Here is an 18,500-nt window from a genome sequence, read left to right as displayed (position 1 = left end):
ACTAACAAATCCAGCAAAGCTTTCGATCAATATAGACAGAGAAAACAAGATATTCTATAACAAAACCAGATTTAATCAATACCTATCCACAAATCCAGCCCTACAGAAGTACTAGAAGGAAACCTCCAACCAAGGAAGTTAGCTACACCCACAAAAACACAGGCAATGGATAATCCTATACCAGAAAATCCAAAAAAAGAGAAACACACACACAATACCACCACCAATAACAAAAACAAAAATATCAGAAAATAACTCTCTCTGACCATTAATATCCCTTAATATCAATGGACTCAATTTGCCTATAAAAAGACACAGGCTAACAGAATAGATTTGAAAACAGAATCCATCCTTTTGTTGCATACAAGAAACACACCTCAACTAAAAAGACAGACATTAAGTCAGAGTAAAGAGTTGGGAAAAGATTTTCCAATCAAATGGCTCTAAAAAACAAGTTTGTGTAGCTGTCATAATATATAACAGAATAGACTTCAAACGAAAATTAGTCAAAAGAGATAAAGACATTTCATATTTGTAAGAGGAAAAAATCAATCAAGATGAATTCTCAATTCTGAACACCTATGCCCCCAATACAAGGGCACCCTCAAATGTAAAAGAAACACTACTAAAGCTTAAATCACACATCAAGCCTAATATACTAATAGCAGGAGCCTTCAACACCCCACTCTCACCACTGGACAGGTATGTCAGCCAGAAACTTAGGAGAGAAATAAAAGAACTAACAGATGTTATGACTCAAATGGGCTTAACAGACATCTATAGAACATTCCACCCAAACACAAAAGAATATACCTTATACCTTCTTTTTAACACCTCATGGATCCTTCTCTAAAATTGATCACATGCTCCGTAACAAATCTGTTGTAATAGGAGCAGCGGGGCTGCGTCCCCAGCACCCGGCCGCCCACATGGCTTATGCCCCGAAATAATTACACAGAAACTGTATTCTTTTAAACACTGCCTGGCCCATTAGTTCCAGCCTCTTATTGGCTAGCTCTTACATATTGATCTAACCCATTTCTAATATTCTGTGTAGCACCATGAGCTGGCTTACCAGGAAAGATCTTAACCTGCGTCTGTCTGGAGTGGGAGAATCATGGCCCCTGACTCGGCTTCTTTCTCCCAGCATTCTGTCTGTTTACTCCACCCACCTAAGGGCTGGCCTATAAATGGGCCAAGGCAGTTTCTTTATTAAATGAAAGTAGTTCCTCCATCACAAATCAAATTTCAACATATACAAAAAAAAAAAATGGAATAACCCCTGTGTCTTGTCGGAGCATCATGGCTTAAAGTTAGAACTCAACAACAACACTAATTGCAGAAAGTCTACAAACTCATGGAAACTGAACAATGTTCAAGTGAATCACCACTGGGTCAAGAACAAAATAAAGAAAGAAATTAAAGACTAAAATTCAATGAAAATGACTGCACAACATACCCAAACTTATGGGACACAATGAAAGCACTGATACGAGGAAAGTTCATAGCACTAAATGCCTACATAAAGAAGCTGGAAAAATCCCATAGTAGCAAATTAACAGAACACCTGAAAGCTCTAGAACAAAAAGAAGCAAACTCACTCAGGAGGACTAAATGACAGTAAATAAACTGAGAGCTAAAGTCAACAAAATAGAAACAAAATAATACAAAGAATCAATGAGACAAAGAGTTGGCTCCTTGAGAAAATCAATAAAATAGGCAAACCTTTATCCAAACTAACCAAAGGACAGAGAAAGAATATCCAAATTAACACACAAAGCTTTATACACTACATGTCTTGCAGTGATTATGAAGTATGATTTACTTTAGTGGTTCAATCTAGTTTTCCCAGGTAGGAAAAGCTTACTTTCCAAAGAAACTTATATATTATATTATATTTTTCTTTTTTAGGACAGAAAAGGCAAATGGACAAGTGACTAAAGAGAATATATATATATATATATATATATATATATATATATATATGACCTCAGGCTATTATCTGAAGCAGTAAATACCAAGAACTAATTAAAAGAAAATTTGACAATTGAATTGAGAGTTGGACTGAATAAACAGCTCTGTCCCACACCATATTACCACCACTGAGGTAAATTCAACCTGACGTCATTGAAGTATTTCAGTATATATTTTATTTTTACAATAATGAATCTGATATGTTCTAATCGACCTTGGTTTCTCATATGTCATCCATACATTATTCATTCCATTCACTTAAAGCATCATCTTCATGTCCAGGCATATCTGTTGGTGATTGATCAAGAGAAGTCGAATCTTTGTACTTCATAGAACTCATCTCGGAGTGTATCTCAGTGGCTGAGGCTTTTGCCCCCCAGAAGGATTTCACTGCCGCCCTGGAGGAAAAAGCAAAAACAAAAACAAAAGCCACAATAAAAAACCCACAGCAACAAAAGTAAATGAGGTTCATGTTTACATCTCCTTTATATAGAAGGGCCTTTTATTCACAGTTCAACACTTCTTGAAAGAGTCCATTGGCACTGTGATTGAATTTCCAGATTTGTGGGCTGGAATGCACACACAGACTTTCTCTTGTCCATTTATGTGAACTGGGAGGCTACAACAGCCAAGTTTTAAAGCAGTGAGAGCTATGGTTAAACGACAAAGGTATACCTTTTTTGTTCTTTTTAAACAATTTCCTTGTAAAATTATAAAATACACATCTGAAAGCTCTCCCATGGCTGCAAAGTCATGATGCTTTTAAAAGCATCCATATACAAGCTGGGGTAGCATGAAAGAAGATGGCATCAAGATACATAGAGGAGACACCGCAGGGCAGTGATCTGGGCTTCACTACAAATGGGTGGGGGCTGAGGAGGTTGTCAATCAAAAGTCGGTAGAGCATGGGACTCTTAATCCTAGGGTCGTGGGTTCGAGCCCCATGTTGGGCGCCATTTTGTAGTGTGAGCTGCGGGCTGTGTTCCTGCCGCCCCAGCTCCTGGTCACTTGGCTAGCTCATGCCCCAAAATTGTCAATCAAAAGACTGTGCATGCTAGGCCATTCACCTACCAATTTATGATGATGAAGATCAATACAAAGATCACAAATATGCAGATAATGACTCCTATGGTCAGCACGAAAACTAGGACTGCATCAGTGTCTGGCCTGATTGTCCTTCTCATCTGTAGTTCTGAAAGTAGAGACACATATGACTGCCGCTAGAAATCAATGGGAAATGGCTGTCTGAATGGACTACTCCTGTAAACGCTATTTTGTGGATCTATGTTTACACTTCTCTGAGGTAAATAAAAGAGTAATCACTGACAATCAGGCAAGGGTATACTTAGTTTCCTAACAAACTTAAGAGAGAACTTTCTCAAACTGAGTATCGTGGCAAGGTTAGTTGGATTTCTGCCTATTCATTTTCCAAGTGACTTATTTTGGGAAGCTGAAGTTTTTTACTTTGACGCAGTGTAATTTACTGAATGTTACTTTTTATGGTGACTGTTTTGAGTCACAGCTAAGAAACTTTGCCTATTACTGAATCATGAGGAGATTCTCCCAGTTCCTCCTTCACAGACTTCAGTTTTATGCCTAGGATTATGATACAGCTCTGGTTTTTAACTCTAAGACTGGGATTGACACTCATTGTTCTCCATAAAATACTCACACACTGCTTCTAAGTCAGGAGCTTCCTTCCTGCAGATAAGGCTGTTGAGAAGGCAGAACTGGTCTACAGGCTGTTTTATAGCATCACTATACTATCAACTGGTGAAGAGACAGCTTATATCTGGGTTATATGTTTTGTGGATGTGATAGCTTTTCTATAGGTTCTTTTAATCCCCAAATTCTAAAATTGCACAAAAAATAATTCATACAGACAAGGGTATTCGACTAAATCCTATATCATACAGGTAAGTAAAACAGGAACCAGGGAGGTTTAGTTATTTGTATAAATCATGAGTTGTTTAAACATTTTAGTATGCACCACTCCTGCATAGCAATTGTCTGGATTTCTTCTTATCCTCTTATGCCATGGATTATAACTAGCTTTTCTCAGTAGTCTAACAGTATGAATACAATTTGGTGATCTCCCTTTAAACAATCCTAAGCATGATTGCAAAGGTGCATTTATATTTTTATTCCAATATTATCAGATTAACAAAAAATTAATGATTTCAGGTTTGTTGAAAGTTGAAGATTTTTAAAACAGAGAGACAATGTTTAGGGCCAGGTTTGGATGAGAAATGCAAAATGAGTTTGTTTAATTCACTAGCACCCAACATCAGTCAAAAGAGGATGGATAATAAAAGGGGGATTTCCACTCCTGAGAAGAGCGGTCATTTTGAGAGGATCATGTGGACTACATGTACATCTAATTTTCTTCAGAAGCCATAAATAATGTGTGTGTGTGTGTGTGTGTGTGTGTGTGTGTGTGTGACTGGTGGGGCTCAATGAGTCTCTTAAAAGCTCTGGGGAGGGGGGGCTACTGTGCTACCTTCTCAGCTTCTGTGGCCTCAGCCTGGATCTGCTTCCATGTACCTCTTTTGCATTCCTCTTCCTCCTTCTTCCTTTATTCTGTCCTCCCTCCTCTTAATTCTCCCTCCTCTATCCAGAGTTCTTTTTATTTGAGCACCAGCCACAATCTCATCTTAACTTATGACATCTTCAATCATCCCTTTTCAAGTATATCTGCAATCTAAGTACTAAGAACTTAGAACACACATTATCTTTTAGGGGCATACAATTAAATCCCCAAACAATGCCATATATAAAGACAATAACTGTGAGTGAAAATTATATAAAAAGGAGGAAGAAAAATGGGAATGGGAATTTTTCCTCTCTCTCCATGTAGCTCCAGCTGTTCTGAAACTTACTACGGAGATCATGCTGACCTGGGACTCACAGAGATTTGCTTGTCTCTGTGCTGGCATGCATTACTACATCTGGAAGAATTTTCTATTAGCTACATTTATCCTAAAAACATTTCTATTGCATATTTGATTCATTTCAGTATTGTAGAGTATAGCTATTTGTAAGAAAAACATTTGTTCAATGGCTGAACAAGTGAAAAGGTCTGTTGCATTGGTGAGCAACTTGTCATTTTTCAGAGAAACTAATAGGTATTGAAATATTCTGAGGGTATTTTGTTGTTTAAGTGTGCATGCAGTAACTGGCAGAGCTACCTCACCATCCCTGGGCTGCTATGAAACCAAAGTCAACACTGCCTCAATCAAGAACAAGTATTTGGGGTCTCTTTTCTAACCCTTAGCTTACACATTAGCAAATAAATGTTCCTTTCTTATTATGAAAAGTGCTAACTACTAAAAGGAACCTATTAAGGGCCAGGCAGTGAGAACGAAGTACACAAATGGGCAGACACATATAGCATCATAAACTATGGCAGTTTGAGAATGTTTATAAAGCTTGATGGTCCTCAGTTGTATAGTCTTCTTGTGCTTTTTGTAATAGTTTCTTGCTACTGAAATTATCTCTTCAATGATATCTCAACACAGTGGTTATTAGCTTTTACCTGAAGATATTTTGCAAATTGCAATCTAAAAACACACAAAGAAAGTTTAACTAGCAAACATTTATTTTTAAAACCTCTACAAAATCCTTTACAGCTTATTTTCTTTTCAATAAAGGACGTTGTATGACATGGTACTCCAGACTAAAACAAAAGCTTTTCAGACTGAGAAACAGCTCCAAAAAGCACAGGACCCTAAAGTTACCAATCACTTCTAGAAGGTTTATAAAGACAGCTCTCTGAAAATACAAGCTCTAGAATCTTTAATGATTTGATAGCTAATTTGGTTGTCAACTGACTACATCTGGAATCAACTAAAACCCAAGGAGATGGGCACACTTGTGAGGGATTTTCCCTGGTTTGGTCACTGGGGGCAGAGAGACTCATCCTAAATCTGGGTCCCACCTTCTAGCAGCAGCTCACACAAAACGACATAGAAGATGGAAGCATCTGCTTTCGCCTGCCTGTCCTCACTCTTGCTGGCAAGTTCATCAGTCCTGCTGACATACGCATTTGCTGGTAGTAGGATCTACTTCTCTGAGACTCTAACTTAGTTGGAAGATCAGCTGAGGCATCCAGACTCATGGGCTGAACGACTACTAGACTCTTGACCTTCCATAAGGAGACAGCCATTGTTGGACTACATTGTTGAACCGCAGCCTGTAAACCACTACTAAATCCCCTCCTTAATATTCATTCAATCAGTTCTTCTAGAGAATCCTAACATAAGTGAGTTCTCAAAAGAGCTTGTGATCAGATACTCCTACCAACAAAGACAACAACAGCATTAAATAAGGTTAAGAGCAACTAAACCGAAGGAAATAGTTACCTGGACATAGAGGGTGCCATAGGTCAAACTGAATGAACATGGATATATACTTTATTTCTCAGAAGAAACTATTTTAATATGCAAAGTCATGTTCAAGACTACATTAAGAACTTTAATTTAATACTGAATCATCAAAAATATAATCCAAAGCCAGGCATGATAGCACATACCTTTAATTCCAGCACTCTGAAAGCAGAGGCAAGCAGATGAGTTCTAGGCCTGCCTTGTCTATATTGTGAGTCCCAGGACAGCCAGGGCTACCTAGAGAAACCCAATCTCAACACACACACACACACACACACACACACACACACACACACACACACATAGACATACATACTCTTCAAATAGATAACTTCTAAAGAGAAATGCTCTGATTTCACAAGTTTTAATTATATTTTTCCTGCAATCATGCATGAGAATCCATTTGTCTATCTTCACATTCATAATGGAAATAAATGCACCAATATATTTCAAGTTGAAGGTCTAATTTTTTTGTTTGTTTGTTTTGTTTTTAAGGTCCATTTTTTTTGTTTAAAAATTCACTTCATTATGTCTATGAGCACTTTGCTTGGATATGTCAGCACACCAGAAGAGGGTATAGGAGATTGTACTTAGGACATCTGGAAGAGCTGCCAGTGCCCAGAACTGGGTTTTAAAGGAACAGCTTTGTCTGATAGTTCATGTGCCAGCTCCATACAGATCTACTCAATCAGAAGCTCTGGGGTGCAGCTGGTAGAAATCTGAATTTTCATAAGTCCATCAGGCAGTTCCTGAAAGTAAGTTTGAGATATAAGCAAACCAAAACACTTCCAGATACTTACCACTTGTTGTATAGACTGTGAACTTGATAGAGGCTACTATTTCATTATTGTCCAGGGTGTCACACTCGAAAGCCATGGGATGAAGTTCTCTTTGTATGTCAAGGACTGCTGAATCATTTGAAAGTATAACAGGTTGCTATGAAAATCAAAACAAACAGAAACAAAACGTATGAATAGTCTTGGCTGGGTTCACTGATTACAAACGGAGACAGTACAGGACAGGCAGGACTCGCTGGATCCCTGGGAAACACAATAAGCTGACAGCACAAGCAAACAGTCCTCAAAAAAAAAAATTCTCACTCTTTTCACCTCGCATGTAATGAGCTGTACACATATGATTTCTAATCAGATAATCTAGACTTCAAGTCTCAATCCTGTTGACTATGGACAGTACTTCTTGTGCAGGTTAGTTTTTGTCAACTTGACACAAGTTAGGGTCACCTGGCCAAAGGGAACATCAGTAGAGAAAATGCCTCTACCTAACTGGACTGTTGGCAAGTCTGGGGAACATTTCCTTGATTAATGATTGATGTGGGAGGGTTCAGACCACTGTGGGTGATGTCACCCTTAAACAGGAGGTAGTCTTGGGTTGTATAGGAACATAATGTAAGCTGAGCAAGGTATGGAAAGCAAGTATCCATGGTTCTGCTGCAGGTTCCTGCGTTGATTTCCCTCAGAAATGAACTGTCAGTTGGAACTGAGCTTCAAAAAACTCTTTCCTTCCGGTTTGATTTCGGTTAGTGTTTTCTTACAGCAACAGAAAAGCAAACTAAGACTCTTTAATTTTTATTTATTTATGTTTTTGTTTATTTGCTTTTTAATTTTTTAAATTTTTTGAGACAGGGTTTCTCTGTAGCTTTGGAGCCTGTCCTGGAACTAGCTCTTGTAGACCAAGCTGGCTTCAAACTCACAGAAATGCACCCAGCCTCTGCCTCCCAAGTGCTGGGATTAAAGGCGTGTGCCACCATTGCCTGGCTTCTGAGACACTTTCTATGCCTCAATTACTTATCTGTAAAATGACACACTTATTTTTTTAAAAGTTTATAGGGTTGTTTTATATCTTTTAAATGAACTCTTATCATTCAGTTGTTATCTGGCATTTATAGTACCTTTAATTAACTATTGTTTAGCATGCCATATAAAACAGAAATAGTCTTGGTTCCAAAACAGAATATATCATAAAGTGTGTAAATTTAAGTTATGATTATAGATGACCCTAAGACATATGTTTTTTGTCTGACAAAAAAATGAATTCAAATAATAAAGTTATATGATTTTTAACTCAATTTCTTCAAATTGCTTTCTTAAAATATCAGAACTAGGTACCAAATGTTATTAGTCAGTAAAAAACACCCGATTATACACGGTTTCTACTTACTTGATCTGACTTTAGAAGCTTCCACAGATATTTGAAGCGATTTTCGGGAGATATATGAACACATGACAGTCTAACACTGTCGAGGCTTTCAGAAATTGGTTTTCCCCCTGAAAAAGAAGAAAACATAAATATATAAGTACTATTGGGAAGCAAATTGCTTTATCTGTCCATACACCTTTTTTTAGCAACAATTTTTAATTACATCATCGATCATTTAATTATATCATCAACCAAGAAACAACCCTATCTAGACACTGCACATACATTATAAATATACATCCACATCAACATATATTATACATAATATGAGGGTTAGACTGGCTATGAAAAGCCAAATGTCTCCAGTTGAGTAAACAGATCCAAAGTCATGAAATCTGAAGATCCCTGAAAAGACAACATAAGGCAGTCTAGAATCCAGGTCTCAAATCCTATCTCCCCACAGTGGTAAAGAACACTACTGTATTGTTTTGGGACCCTTTCTTACATGCCACACTGTTGTAAAAAACAACCCTCAGAAGTCAAATGCTGAGGACACTGAATCTTGTAATTTGGAGTCCAATTATAGAGAAGTCACCAAAAGAAGCAGGTGAGGAGACACCATGACTCTTTATCTTCAAGTAGAAAAAGTGTGGAAGAGAAAAAGACATTCAACTTAGTGATATGCTACTTTGAACCTGGTGATCTTGCCCAGGGCTTCTAATTTTGGGTTATGAAACCTCATTTAGAGAAGCTGAAATGTCAGAAAAGCATAATTTCATACAAAGAGCTCCAAGTTCCAAATTAAGGTTTATCAATCTACAGATAAAATGTCATGGCCATAGCATCAGACATGTTCCACTCCAGGGCTGGCTCGAATACAGACCCCAGGCACAGTGAAGCTCCAGCATATCAGATTCTACACGCAAGTGAAATGATTATCAAAAGCAGGGCTACTTAGAACTCCGTCTAGAGAGAGGGTATTTAATTTTTTATTACTTCTTTTTATCAGTCGATTGTCTCTTTGTACTCAGTAGTAGTTTGAGGTTAAAGATATTTCCCCAGCATAAACCCTCCTTCAGCAAATATGGACTCAACTCACAGCCACAATCAACAGGTCCACGGCATTCTTCCACACGAACAATACACTTGGATTCACCTCCAGGGCATCCATTGGTTAAAATAACTTCTCTGATTCCAACACCTTTATTTTAAAAAAAATGAGCAAATGTTTAAAGAAAAATAACCACAAAGGGTCGTTCTTCCCATTCCAGTCTGTATTTTCTTTAGTTTTGTTTTGAGAATGTTCTCTTAATTATGAAAATTAAATTCCTAAGTTCAGTATGAGAACATGTAGAGCTTCTGTAGACTCTTCACTCCAGTTATTTCTGAAAAGAGTATTTCCCCAAGAAAGTTTTCTAAGATACTGATTCCCATCAGAAAAAAGGTTCTATGTTCACGTGCAAATTTTAAAATGTTACAATAAGGTCGTCTTTATTATAGAATTTTTTGAAAGTTTTAGTATGCTAATAAATACACTTCCCTGCATAATTTTTTATTGGCTAAAACATAAAATTTTTACATTTCAGTATCTTTTAAATCAGAACTCATTTATAATTGTGCATGTTTTAAATTGATAGAATTTTTTCTTTTAGGAATACCTAAATTATTCTTCCTACAGCCTATAAAATCTGATTTGATATACTACATAGGATTACACAAATTTGTGATCATGGAACTTTTCAGGATTGGGGTTGGAGTTTCTGGAAGAAATTCCAAAATCATATTTTATCATAAAAATGTTTTTTAAAATAATTTTTAATAATGCTGTATTGATAGAGTCTCTGTATTAACTACAGATGGGATAAACTATTAACTACACCTCTATTTCCAGGAAGATACTCTTTCTGAAACTGTCACACATTTTGTAGCAAGAAATCAAATCGTTATTGGCTGATTCTAGAGCGTCTCTGGTTTTTACTCCTGTCCTGTAATGAGCTGTGTAAAGGCCTAGGCAGAGTCTGTCTTCATCTCCCCAGCTGGATTCCCCTCTTTAGCCCCTAACAAGGTGTTAATCACGAGCTAATTCCAAGGAAAGGAACAGCTGAAGATGACAGGTGGTTTAGGAATAGAAGAGTGCGTGCAAGTCGCCTGGAGATCTTTTTAAAATGCAAATTCTGACCCAGTCTTGGAAAAGTCTGCAGTCCTGTATTTCTAACAAATTCTTGGGAGATGCTGCACTTTTGAGAGCTAAGAAAGTGGACCCCCACAAGATCAGGAGAAGCAAGGTTGGAGTTGTTATAAAAATAAATCTACCGGGGAAAATACAACAGCAACAACAACAAAAAGACAAATGGACAACTGGACACTCTCAGGCTGTTTCATAATGATTCCTGTCATTTTGGCTGTCACCACAAAGCTAAGGCCAGACTCCATTTTAAGCTAATTATGAAAAAGTGCCTGTCGGGACCTGGGAGGATGAGTGTGTGAAATACTGTCTGCTGGGTATGGGAATTATTTTGGGGTACTGAAAATGTTCTACAGATAATGCTGATGTGTTGTTTGGGTCACTGAATTGTATACTTGAAAGTGGTTATATATGAATGATTTAGCACCCACATAAAAAAATTGTCAGTTCTGGTAATTTACAAAACTTTGACCTAAAAAGAAGTCTCTGTAGATGTGTACTATAATCTTATCACTGTCATGTTCCCAAGTTAGAATAAAAAATTTTAATTTATTAATTATCTGTTGTCTTCTCATGATGCAGACTCCCAGCAATGGTTGAAGAAAGTAAGGGATTTCCAGCACGAGCAAGATCACCTTCCTTGTGAATTGATCACAACTTCAAATTCTTGGGCCTACCCATAGTCCTAGGTTGTCAGAAACTCTGGGTTAGTCCAGTAATTTTAAACTACTTAGGGTAGCTGTTTAAGAAGCAGTGGTCTACACAGCACGGCAGCCTGAGTCCTGAGCCCTGAGCCTACCTGAGAGATTCTGTTTAATCCTATTTCTAGAAGGGACAATGTCCATTCTTTCATGTTTATTCATCTTGCAAAGCTAACACCCCTTTTCTCCAAAATACAATGTACAAACTAGAGAAATGGAGTACTTATAATAGTCTATTGCAAATAAGCTTATTTCTTGGCAGCTTTGCCAAAGGAGTGTGGGAAGGCATCTGTCAGATACACCGAAGATCTCTCATCTTTGAACATCTGTGAAGCAAAATTTTAGTTTAGTGAAAATAGTTTATATGTAAAAATACCCCGAACCTGAAAATATACCTTTTGAAGCAATTACCTAGTACGGTGTGTACATTATAGTAAAAGGCATAGAAAGAAATGAGACACGGAGAAAGGGTAAGTAGTACAGAAATTACAAATAACTGCATTTCATCTTGGTAGAAACCATGACAGGCTATTTCTCTAGTCTCTGCTACTCACCACAGGTCACTGTGCACATTCCAAATTCGACTTCTTTGACTACTGTTTTGTTCTGAACTAAACATAAAGTTAAAAAAAACATTATTTAACCATATGAAAACTTTTAAAAGTGAATAACATCTTATTGGGAGGTGTAGGGTACAGGTAATTGTCATATGGGCAATAGAGGATTTTTTAAAATGCTCTATTAAAACCAGGAAAGCATAGCTGCTCCTCACATAAACACAGCTATCACTATTCTAAATCAAGGAAAGACTACCCCCTTTAAGAATATTCATCAAGTTAGAAATAACTTAAATTTTGCTTTTGAATCTCATATATAACACAGGGATTTTCTTTTTTATTAACGAATATACAGTGAATTAAAATATAACTGGAAAAGTAAAATAATATATACACACAGCAGTCTCCAAACTTTGGGAACCATTTTAAAATATTCTCTATTTTCTATAAGGAAGGAAAAAAAATAAACTAATACAAAGCAATTTACATTTCCAAATAAATCTTCATACCAAGTGTGCATCAAAATTATAAAAGTTACAAATATATTTCATTCATTCACTTTGCAGGTTTAGATGGCAGATGTCGATGTTTCTAAGAATCCATTCCAATGCTTTATTCGGGAGGATAGTCTATAATACATACAATTATTATGTAATTACTTGAATATCTAACTATGTAAGAAGTTTAGTAGTCTTGGTTCTCAATCACATTTTCTTGTGACTTTCCTTTTGTGATTTGGGATTTTGTTTCAGGGACAGGGTTTTGCTACATAGCACAGATGACCTTTAACTCAGTGGTCTTCTTGTTTCGGCTTCTCTATGATTACAGGTATGAATTACCAGACTAGGATATTTCCTTTTTTTCCCTAACCATTCTGAAGTTTATCCTGAGTTCTTATAGCTCTAACATATAAACAAGTCTTCAAAAACACAGATTAAGACTCAAATCTCAACAGAAATACACACTAGGCTGTTGAAGGAGAATGTTAAGACACTGGATCTCTGAGCAACAAATCACGCAGAAATCACATCCAACTTGAAGTCCAAAATACTGCTTCTGCCACTAATTCACTGTCTGAATTTGAAACAACTCAATTCTGTCAGACCTAATTAACCCTTTGTAAAAAATGCAAAGCCTATCTTACTTGGTAATTAAAATAGAATGAAATACTGTGTGGAAATATTCTACAAACTGCTTAGGACTGTGGACCCACTTAGGACACAATAGTTAATTCAAACTCATTTTGTAGTTATTAATTTCAAGTTCTAATTTTTCCCATTTTCAATATTGTGAAACATTAACAGTTTCACAAACACTTTGTTCTGTATTTGAAAGCATCAAATACAGAACTGTTAATACAGAGAAAGCATAGGAGACATATAATTAAATCAACATTGACTTTGTTAAATGATTTCAGCTAACACAATGATCAATTTGAATTGACGTTTTAATACTTGGAATGCCCGAACACTTTCAGTTGGCACATTATGAGACATAAGTTAAAAACTGGTTCCTGAGCATAAAAGCAAGTATAAGAGAAGACTACTGGACCACTTCGAACCATCAGTCACTACCTCTGCTACTCTGGGAAGATAAGTAGCTCCTTCTTACTTGACTTTCCTCAGAGGGGGAAAGGGAGGACATGGAGATGGAACAGACAACTTACAAAGATTCTTTCAACTTTAGTATTTGTGATGTATTAAGTGTTCACTGGGCCATTTAGTTGCTTTATAAAACTGGAAATCCTACAATGATGAGTCAAGAAAATGACACCTATCTGGACTTCCATGTGGCATTTGTCAAAGTTTCCTGTTATATATAACAATGTATATAACAATGTATGAAACAAAAAGTCTGAATATCAGTGCATCCCTAAGTCCACAGATGCTGATTAATGGTTGGTGTCAACGTAGCAGGAAGAACGTGTTAAAGGTCGGTGTCTTCCTCAGAATTTTAATAACCTGTAAAAGGAACCTTGATAACATGCAGACTGAATCTGGGGTCCTGAAAATACATGTGATGTTAAGTTTCGACCTTAAGTGGTGGGGTGGAAGAACTGCCAACTCTAACAAAATGAAACCTCAGATGAAATTAAAGTGCCATAGGCTGAATTCTCCACTCTCCAGAAATACTGTGTGGCATGTCACAAGAGAAGAAAAAGTAAAAAGCCACTAATGAGCTCAACAGTGAGCTCAAAAGCCAGCAAGAATGTATAAGGGATTACTAAAGCCTCCCAGAGTGTCTCGCCCAGCCTGTGGGCAACCATCCTGCAGCACATGTCATCAGGGTGCAACCAGGATCTTGAAACTTTCTCTGGAGAGAAACATCTGTAGAGTTGATGCTTCAGGACTTGTATTCTGTCTTAGATTGAAAGACATAGTTTTTACTTTATTTTTATTGTGTTACTACTAGGTATTAACCTAGGGCCTCAAATACGCTAGATGAGTGTTCCACCCTGAGCTTTGATTTTTCGAGACAAGATTTCTTTGTGTAACTGTCCTGACATCCTGGAACTTGCTTTGTAGTTCTGTAGACCAGGCTGGCCTTGAACTCACAGAGACTCACCTGCTTCTGCCTCCTGAGTGTTGGCATTAAAGGCATAGGCCACCACTGCCCCAGCTGAGACAGGTTTAAGTCACCCAGTGAGGGAAGGGGCTTAAATTCACTTTGTATACCAAGTTGGCCTTGACTTTACAACATTCCTGCCTCAGCCTCTAAAGTAGCTGGGATATAGTACTATGCCACCAGGATCAACCCCAGTTGTAGTTTAATAGAGTAAAACTGATTTTATAACTCAATATGTATGTCTACTTACCCTTTAATCAGCCAAGGACCATACTGATATAGAATGTTTATACTTTAAAAGATATATAAGGCACAGAAAAAAAAGGAGGTAAATTAATCTAACATACTCTGTTGTATGTTTTATCTTAAAATAATATTATTTCATCATTGGTCATTAATATTTCCAATTACATTTTTTTAAAAACCTAAAATTAATAAATTGACAACTGATTGGAATTGTCTAGAAAGAAGAACAGTTGTGAAATAAGCCAAAGCTCTGAGGTCACCATCTCTTTCCATCTCTCCAGCTTCTCTTCTCTCCCTGCTTTTTACTGTCTTTCAGGAACATGGAACAAGCTCCTAGAGGAACCCCCCTTTGTCGTCAGCTTCAGTGAACAGTCAGTAGAGTTCGTCGGTAATGAACAAAGTTGGGGCTTTGACAACCACCAGGGTTTTCTTTTGTACTGTTTGCTTTTTTGCTTGCTTTTTTATTTTTGTTAATGACGATCAAGTAAACAAGGCAAAACATTTTACAATTAGTAAACAATGATGAACAGAGACAGAGAACAATGTAAAGGTAAAGGGAAAACAGTTACAAAATCTAAACCTCAGTGACACATGACATCGTGAATGAATAATAGCCTGGATGTTCTTTAACATGGAATTTAAAGATGAGGACATTTAGTACATCTCCCAAGAGGAAAGGTTTTCTCCTGAAATATTCTGCTACAAAAACCTGAATCATCTTGTTTTCCTAAAATTCACAGGGGCAGTATTCTTTCCTTTTTCATGTTTATAGATCAAATTAACTTGACAAGATTTGTAAGTGGATAAATCATGACAGCAAGTCTCTATATGGGGACTCAAAGAAAATAGATTATGTTGACATGAATAAAACTCGTTGACTAATCTTCCAATTGTTTACAAATCTAAAACTATAAATGCTTTGCAATTACGCAGCAAAAATGGCATTCTCTCCAAAGAAATGTGTGCCTTTCATATTCTGTAGAAGTATTGTGTTTTGACAATAGTGCCAAAAGAACCACAGCAAATAATGAACTAGACTCTATTAGGGAAGCAGCAATTGAACTTCCATGATGGACACATTCCAGTTTCATATTTAATAGTTGAGAATTTAGGTGCATTCAAGCTCTCTGCCCAGTTATAGAGTGATAGGTAGGAATCAGAGGGTTACAAGACTGAAATTTCTACCTAAGCTTCTCACGAAGTGCTTTTGCCAGCCCTTATTTTTGTGAACTGTCTGAAAGCAGACTTAAAAGTAAAAAGCAAGAAAAGAAAAAAAAATACACAAGCTAGTAAATGACGATAACAACTTTTACAGATCTTCTAGGCTACAATGATTATGAAATTTGGCAGGGTTCTGAAATGTTCATATAGTTTTCACCTGTGTTTATAGTTCTGGGTTAGTCTCTCCAAGAAAAAGCACTTAGGCATGAAACTGTACATCTAAAATTCCAGAGGACAGCCAGGCGGTGGTGGCGCACGCCTTTAATCCCAGCACTCGGGAGGCAGAGGCAGGCGGATCTCTGTGAGTTCGAGACCAGCCTGGTCTACAAGAGCTAGTTCCAGGACAGGCTCCAAAACCACAGAGAAACCCTGTCTCGAAAAACCAAAAAAAAAAAAAAAAAAAATTAATTAATTAAATTAAATAAAATTCCAGAGGACAAATGAATTCTCAGAAGTCCCCAATGTAGAACGTGAAGCCCTACAAGAATAAGTGCACTCAACTTTGGAGTTTGAATATAAGGGATTATAAATCCATCACTAGGGGTTCGCCTCAACAATACTTAGGACTTTATAGCTAGAACTTTCCCTTTAGCAGTTTAATATTAAAACTATTCACTCAAAGAAAAGAAGCAATGCCTAGGACATAGTCTCTTCTATAGTCCTTTCTCACATTTCCAAAGTCAAAGAGCTCTTCAAGATCTGCATAGCTGTCAAAGAAGGATCCCCAAGAACCTCAGACAGTCGATTTCTTTCTGATACTGAGAGTCACTGCCTGTCATCAGGAAATAAATGGATAGCACTACCCAATGCTATATGTATAGACTGAGAAGACACAAGATAACAAAGATATCAAGACAATGTCTGCTGGGTCGTTGATGGGGCTAAGATCATCCTCCTTTAGACGTCTGTCGACTTGGACTTGCCACTGACCTCCCAGCATGTGAGTTACTCGTGAATATGTCAACTGTTTCTATTGTTTAATGAGCCAGGAGTAGAAGCCATGTTTACAGAACCAAACGCAGCTTTGTTTTATTCTCTTTCGTGTGAACACATCTTCAGCCAACAATGTCATTACTGGGATCTTTTCATTTTCTACTACCTCGGTCACAGTCTCCTGTCAGGGTGCTGAGGGCTACACCAAGATTATGGGAGCTTCGGGCAGTTTTGTCAGGATGTTCATTTAGATATGCCACAGCAAAAGGAATCCCGACTTTCCTTGAGTTCCCATCTCAAGAACAGCAAAAGAAGAGAATGTCAAGCATTTCAAGAACAGGAAAGAAAGAGGATGTCAAGCATTTTGGAAATTAAAAACAAATACAACAAAAAACCTACTAAGAGAAGATGGTTACACACTCCACGATTCACTATGATGAGGGCGTACCTCATTAATTACAAATGTGATTCCCTTCTTCAAAGTAACACTTGTAAAGTATTTCTATAGCAATTTCAATATTCGTGCTTATTTTCCTGGAGCACCTTGTTTTTTAAAGGCTATAGATGCACATAGCACATAGTGGGTAATAAACTCGGGGTTGATGTGTACACCAGAAACCTCAACAGAAGGTGACACTGGTAATTCCTTTCTGAGGAAATGGTGGGCTTCTTGCCCAAGGAGCTACTGCCCTCACCCTCTTCCTCGGGCTCGGCCGGAGTCTCATTCTCGGGCACATCATTGTCGTTCTCGGCCTCCTCGTCCACTTCGCTCTCGTTCTCGGCCTCGCGGACCACGCCGGATTCCTGGGCCACGGTGACATTCGCTGCCTGCGACGCCTGCAGGCCCACCAGGAGCAGCCAGCCGAGGGCCAGCAGCAGCTCGGCGAGCCAGTCCGCGCCCCCGGCGCGCATGCTTCTCGGCCTCTCGGCCGCCCAACGCACAGTCACAGCCCAGGCTCTGGAGGAGAGGCGCTTCGAACAGCGGCCACGAGCGCCGCGCCGCCAAGCCGAGCCTGCCTGGCGACCATTGAGGCGTCATCGCGCGTCACCCCGTTCGAGATCCGGAGCGCGGGCGAGGGACGAGCGAGGAACGCGCGCTGGGGGCGGGGGAGGGGTGCACAGACGGGGTCCGGAGCCCGTGGGGGGAAGGACAGGGCAGGCTTCCGGCACCACTTCCGCCCGCCCTTTCTCCCTGAGCAACCCGGTGTGGAAGGTCATCCTCGTGCTCAGGGCTGCAACCACCTGTTCCTGATGTCAGCTTAGTAATCTAGTCGCCCACCAAAGACCTTGGCCATCGTGCCTCCAAGACACTATATTTTTCGTATTTCCTAAACTTAGGTGTTCCGAACTAGACTCCAACGCACCCTTCATGTGACTTGGTTTCAAAATTCTCCGTTCTTCGCATCCAACTGGTACTCATTGCAGTTGTTTTAAGTAGGAGGCATCGGGGATCTACAGCAGCCAGTGGGACTGATTTGCAAAGCATGCAGGGAAGCACTTGCTGAGCATGGTCGGAATGCCGCTTCATCAAGCGTTTCCCATTTTACATTGCGCATGTGGGGCTTATAAGCGCTAG

General features: G+C 38.4%; 1 protein-coding gene across 2 annotated transcripts; it reads right to left on the bottom strand.

Annotated features, from left to right (window-relative positions):
- Positions 1-2,215: 2,215 nt before the first annotated feature.
- On the bottom strand, positions 2,216-17,836 carry Spaca1 (sperm acrosome associated 1). Of its 2 annotated transcripts, none has more exons than XM_057791145.1 (7): positions 17,614-17,836; positions 11,957-12,013; positions 9,616-9,717; positions 8,538-8,644; positions 7,160-7,295; positions 3,046-3,166; positions 2,216-2,372 (listed from the first exon to the last, which is right to left on the bottom strand). In XM_057791145.1, the coding sequence occupies exons 1-7, from the start codon at positions 17,834-17,836 to the stop codon at positions 2,216-2,218; spliced, it is 903 nt and encodes a 300-aa protein (XP_057647128.1). The 2 variants fall into 2 exon arrangements, with proteins under 2 accessions (XP_057647128.1, XP_057647129.1); XM_057791146.1 differs by having other exon boundaries at positions 17,620-17,836.
- Between the last annotated feature and the right edge of the window lie 664 nt (positions 17,837-18,500).

The sequence above is a fragment of the Chionomys nivalis genome, chromosome 16 (assembly GCF_950005125.1).
Source record: "Chionomys nivalis chromosome 16, mChiNiv1.1, whole genome shotgun sequence".
Lineage (NCBI taxonomy): Eukaryota > Metazoa > Chordata > Mammalia > Rodentia > Cricetidae > Chionomys > Chionomys nivalis.
Note: the sequence above shows the minus strand (reverse complement) of the source record. Positions and strands in the feature narration are given on the sequence as shown.

What these genes read in the sequence shown, in the direction of transcription:
- Spaca1 (XM_057791145.1), bottom strand. Translation starts at nt 17,836, where the DNA reads ATGCGCGCCGGGGGCGCGGACTGGCTCGCCGAGCTGCTGCTGGCCCTC. An exon ending in AATGTGCACAGTGACCTGTG is followed by an intron (nt 9,718 to 11,956) that starts GTGAGTAGCAGA and finishes TTTAAAATAAAG; the next exon opens with GTGTTGGAATCAGAGAAGTT. An exon ending in CACAGTCTATACAACAAGTG is followed by an intron (nt 3,167 to 7,159) that starts GTAAGTATCTGG and finishes CTCTACTTTCAG; the next exon opens with AACTACAGATGAGAAGGACA.